The 5,287-nt window shown below is 41.8% G+C and overlaps 1 protein-coding gene across 2 annotated transcripts; it reads right to left on the bottom strand.

Moving 5' to 3' along the window:
- Nucleotides 1-1,054: 1,054 nt before the first annotated feature.
- CUNH11orf87 (chromosome unknown C11orf87 homolog) lies at nucleotides 1,055-3,906 on the bottom strand. Of its 2 annotated transcripts, none has more exons than XM_039338559.1 (2): nucleotides 3,559-3,906; nucleotides 1,055-2,907 (listed from the first exon to the last, which is right to left on the bottom strand). In XM_039338559.1, the coding sequence occupies exon 2, from the start codon at nucleotides 2,769-2,771 to the stop codon at nucleotides 2,310-2,312; it is 462 nt and encodes a 153-aa protein (XP_039194493.1). In that variant the 5' UTR covers nucleotides 2,772-2,907; nucleotides 3,559-3,906; the 3' UTR covers nucleotides 1,055-2,309. The 2 variants fall into 2 exon arrangements, with proteins under 2 accessions (XP_039194493.1, XP_039194494.1); XM_039338560.1 differs by lacking the exon at nucleotides 3,559-3,906 and adding an exon at nucleotides 3,037-3,161.
- Nucleotides 3,907-5,287: the final 1,381 nt, after the last annotated feature.

The following is a 5,287-nucleotide window of genomic DNA, read 5'->3' as shown; positions in this document are numbered from 1 at the left end:
AGAAAATAAGTGAGAGATATTGAATTGCTTGCATTTTGATACCATAATACCATTGCAAATATTGTATGTTTAGATAGTGCTATTATTCTCTGAGAATTCTAGCCACCCACAATATTCTAAAGTATTACAATTGAATTATTAAAATGTACATAATCTTGCTTTCAATCACCACAGGAAAGACAGAGCAGGCAGAACAATATAAATTAAAGATAGAACATTGCATCGTGTTAGTTTTTATTTTTGAACGTTTGTGAAATAGCTCTTCTGTTGTTTTGCAGTATATTTGATATTAATTAAGATGTACCAAGTACTTAGCTGGATATTGTACAGAAGAGATTTTAGGAGTGTTAGCTCACCAACTTATGGTTCTACTGATAAACAATAGCTACTTATGTATTAAATACATAATGGGTGGCTATGGAAATCAAATAAATAAATATTTAATCAATTTATTTTTGAAGTAACTTTTTAATTAAAAGGTTTATTTTAAAAGCCACCCAGCTTAAGTACAATTACGTAAAGTTAAACCCATTTAAATATTGTTATTTATTGCATATATGTTCTCTTTTTCTAAGAACTCAAGGCACATCTTGGCAGATCTCTCCTCAAGTGATCCCTACAACAGCCCTGCAGAGTAGTCTGGTCTGGGAGAGAATAAATGATCCAATGTCATCCATGTGAGCTCTACGGTTGGTTGAGAACCAAAATACAGTTATGAATACTTAGGCTTAGTTACAGGGTAGTCCTGTGAATGTTTACTTTGCATCTTTCAGTGCGAAGTCTTAGTTCCATATATATGAACGGAAGATTGTGCCCTAAGGTTAAGTCTCTTCAACTGAAATTAATGGCACTTCAAAGGGTTTAATGGAAGCAGAATTGTTCTCCTTGTTATTAATATTAACAGACATACAGCACAAGCAGCCATTCATTCAGTTTCCTCAAGCAATGAATGATTATTTCTCCCGGGGGTTGGGGGGGCGGGTAAAAACACAGCAGTCTCTTTTAAAATGCTTTCCTGTTTTTAATAGATGGTACCTTAACACCAAACCTCTATAGTCCAGATTCACAAGAGAGATCTGTGGGGAGGGGAACAGAAGTATGCTGCCATTGCATTGTGTTCATTTAAAGGTTAGGAAAAAACAAATATATAATCTAATCAGGACATTAGAAGACAGCTCAATACTACATCAATGCTGAAGTTGGTTTTCAACAGGGCAAAATGCAAGTCTGGTTGGACCAGAACATATTGCAGAAGACAATTTACAAGATTTATCAGGTGGGTGTCCCAGAGTACCAACAGCTGATGGTAAAATAAATTACTGTACATCACGATGTTAGTCATTGAAAACGTATCTTGATCCAGATTTAATATAAGAAAAAGGCTGATACACTAAAGAAATGTCTTAAAAAGAGACAGATACATCCCAAAACATTCCTATGAAGTAATAACTCCATTCTCTCATCGATATAGATACACAAGCATAGCTGAACTGTTCTGCATTCACAGTTTGCAAGACATAGGGTATGTAATACTGCAGAGAAAGAGAAAAAAAGTCATTTTTTTTGTCCAAAAAAGAGGATTGTGAAAATCATTGGAGGGTGGAGATCATTTTTAAACTTAGATATTGATCCTACAAAAGGAAACAAAAGCTAATCTCTAAAATTGAGAGTGAAAGAGTTGGAAAAGCAGAAGAGGAAGAGAGAACAATTACAGATTTCACAAAAAGGTTAATGCATTCTTGGTTGTTTCAAATTGGACTAACCACCAGTCCCCCACTCTCAGGTCCCAGGACGGGGCTTCGAATGCACCCTTAGAAATAGACCCTCCCTTGTATAAAACGCGCCACACTCTCCCTCAGTTTTTCATAGTTGTCAGTAGATTTAAACCCAGTCCTTTCAATACCACATGTTTGTGTAACCCACACATCCCAAAAGAATGAAATGTAAATGTGCTATAATATATAACCAGAAACATTTATGTATGTACATCCCAATAGTAAAGCCTGAACCACTGATTTCAGGGAAGATTGTTTTATATTTGGTAGCACTGAGCAGTTTTCCCTTGTCTTCTCTGCTTGGGAAAAAAAAGATGCATCTTTCTGTTTGCAAGTACAAAAAAAAAAGTAAATGAAGAACGCAATTTAATTTGACATGCGTTTGAATACTGACAGGTCGGTTAGTTCTTTCATATATATTAGCAATAATCATCATTATCTTCAAGATTATAATAATAGCCACTGAAATATATACAAACACCAAAAAAAAAAAAAGTCTTTTGGTGAGGTCCCCACAAACAGAAGTCAATCAAATCAAGACAATACCACTGTTTGCAAGAGCCCGGGAATATCTGTTTCCAAACCCGATCTTTCGGGATGGGGATTCTGCGCTTCTGGAGCAGAAGGAGAGGGGATGCTACAATCCTGGGTGATTTTCCCTGGACTGGATGATTCTTTTCCTTGGGGTATTTCACACGAATCCCCTGCCTGGGTGCTGGTGCTGCTGCAGTGGTCCCGTTCATATTCTTCTTGCGCCTTCTGCATTTTCCGCTTCTTCATCTTCCTCTTGTGGATGTGGAAAGTGATCAGGGAAAGAAGAATCAGGCAGCAGATGAGGGCGACCAAGACAATCAAGACAAAAGTGGACGAGAAGGACTGGAAGAACTGCCCCATTTGCGTGATGCAGGTGCTACTGGCATTGGAAGAGCCAGATGTCCTATTCAAAAGGCAGGGGGGCAGGGAGAGGCTGGACCCTTTGGACAGCTCCGCACTCATTGAGGAGGGTCGTTTCGTTTGGTTTCCTTCCCCCTAAAAGACGTCTCCTGCAGATGTCTCCACTGAGATGCTTGTCACCTTACGCTAGGGACGGAATGCCTTGCCCAGCCCTTCACACCTCCCTCATTTTTCTTTGCTAGAGGAAAGAAAGATTATAAAAATAAATAAAAAATAAATGTTCCATGCCTGAAACAAACCAAATACACAACACTGGATCCAAGCCAAAAAAAAAAAAAAAAAAAAAGAACCAAACCTCTTTCATTACCATTTTTCATCCTTTCAGCCACAGTACCATTCCCACCCCAGAAGGCACCATCTGTTATAGAGGCGATTTTCAAAGGTGAGAAATGCAAGGACTGCATTGTATTCATCCCGGCTGTCCTCCACACCCGAGAAAGAGAGAGCCCTTGCAAATTCGTAGGTCACGATTGCTGACTGTTACAGAGATTTAAATTTATATACCCCAGCAAGGACTCCCCACCCACCACCCACCTACCCACCCACCCCAATTACTCAGCAGCTTGATAGCTTGGTCTACTTGACCGTTTCCTCAAGTTCCGGAGGTTGAGAAAGTTTAGACATTGTGCAGCTTCCTGGGTTTTCTCCCCCGACCCCCCCCCCCGCCGCCTCCGCACGGCACACCCGCCCCCGCCTGCACGACAGCTATAACCCCGCAGGCGTCTCTGGAGGAAGCCCCCCCAACTGCACTGAGCAAAGGCGAGCCTTTGTGAGAAGGCAAGAAAGAAAGAAAGAAAGAAAGAAAGAAAGATGGACTTTTAAAGCTCACCTGCTCCTTGGTGTCTGCGGAACGGGAGGGAGGGCGAGGGAAGGAAGGTGGCAAGGATGCCCCCCGACAACGGGCTGCGGAAAGCGCTGAATGAAACGGGCAAAGCCGCCGCCGCCGCTTCTCGCAAAAAGTGGGCTCTCAGCCTATAGCCAGCCTGGGCGGTGACGTCACGCAGCCAAGATCTCCGACTGGCTGCGCTTCCCGCCGGTGTTTCTAGTTGTCGCCCCGCCGTCACGGCTCTTCTAGCCGGCGGGGGCTCCTTTGCTCCCCCCCCCACGCGGTCTTTCGCTCCACGGGCGCCCCTTTTCGCCCCAGATAGCGCGGCATAGAACCAAGAGGGAAAGCGAGCACGCTTCAGTTAAAGTTCAGCTCAAGATCTAGTCTTGAGCACTTGGGGCAAGGTAGTGGGGTCTCTGCTTGGAAGTGAGGAGGGTCAGCGAGGCAGTCCTCGGCTTACGTCCACAGTTGAGCCCAAAATTTAGATTGCTTAAATGAGACATTTGTTAAGTCCATTTCTACGACTTTTCTGGCCACAGTTGTTAAGTGAATCACTGCAGTGGTTGAGTTAGTGGCCCGGTTGTTAAGTGAATCTGGCTTCCCCATCAACTTCGCTTGTCAGAAGGGCATCACGTGACCCACAGCAACCATCATAAATATGAACCAGTTTCCAAGCATCTGAATTTTAATCGTTGGGGATGCTTCCAACGGTCATAAGTGTGAAAAATGGTCATAAATCACTTTTCTCAGTGCCGTTGTAACTTTGAACAGTCACTAAACCGACTGTTGTAAGTCGAGGACTACTTGTGTTCTGAGCTCTGCCCAAAGTGTCTGCTTTCAGCCCAACCAGGATTAGCCGGGGGGGGGGGGGGAGAGAAAGAGAGAGAATCTATTGCCACTTCCTGCAAATAACATATTTGAGTTAGATGAGGATGTTTTGAAGAAATGTAGTTTGCTCAAGTAACCTCTGTTGGCTCGGTTTGTGCACAAAAAGTAAGGTTAGAACATCTCTCGTGTGAAAAAAGTACACAATGGTTTAATACTATGCATGAATCTAGTCATTATGTTTCTGTAATATGTTTAACCTTCTTATTGAATTATATGGATAATTCTCAAAAGCAAGTTATTGTGGCACCATGGCAGAAAAACTCAAAAGTGTTTTTCCATGGACATTAAAGCATGAGAATAATATATAATTAATACTATATTGCTTTTTTATGGACATTATTCACTTGCCTATTTCCTAGTACCCCATCAAGCTGCTAAAAGCCAGTGTCTTACTTTACTTAATGTAGGGCCTCTCCAGCCAAAAGTTAAGATAGAGAGCCAGTTTGGTCTAGTGGTTAAGGCACCAAGCTACAAGCTGGGAGACTGTGGATTCTAGTCTCCCATTAGCCATGAAAGCCAGTTGGGTAACATTAGGCTAGTCATTCTTTCTCAGTCCAACTCACCTCACAGGATTTTTGTTAGGGGGAAAATAGGAGGATGAAGATGTGTTGGATATGTTCTCTGCCTTGAATTATTTATAAAAAAGGCAGGATACAAATTAAAGATAGAAATAAAATAGAGAAAGAAATCAGAAAGTAACTTAAAGTTTTAAAAAATACTGGAAACACATTGCCTTTTATGTGTTCTTTTCTAGAATATCTCAGTGGGGGCCTAGCAAATAAGATGCATGTGAGTCTGTCTCAGGAGTCCTCATCAGGAAGGCCATCTAGGAAGAAAAATTCCA

Source organism: Crotalus tigris, unplaced genomic scaffold, assembly GCF_016545835.1.
Source record: "Crotalus tigris isolate CLP2741 ecotype Arizona unplaced genomic scaffold, ASM1654583v1 scf7180000017710.2780689, whole genome shotgun sequence".
In the NCBI taxonomy this organism is placed as follows: domain Eukaryota; kingdom Metazoa; phylum Chordata; class Lepidosauria; order Squamata; family Viperidae; genus Crotalus; species Crotalus tigris.
Note: the sequence above shows the minus strand (reverse complement) of the source record. Positions and strands in the feature narration are given on the sequence as shown.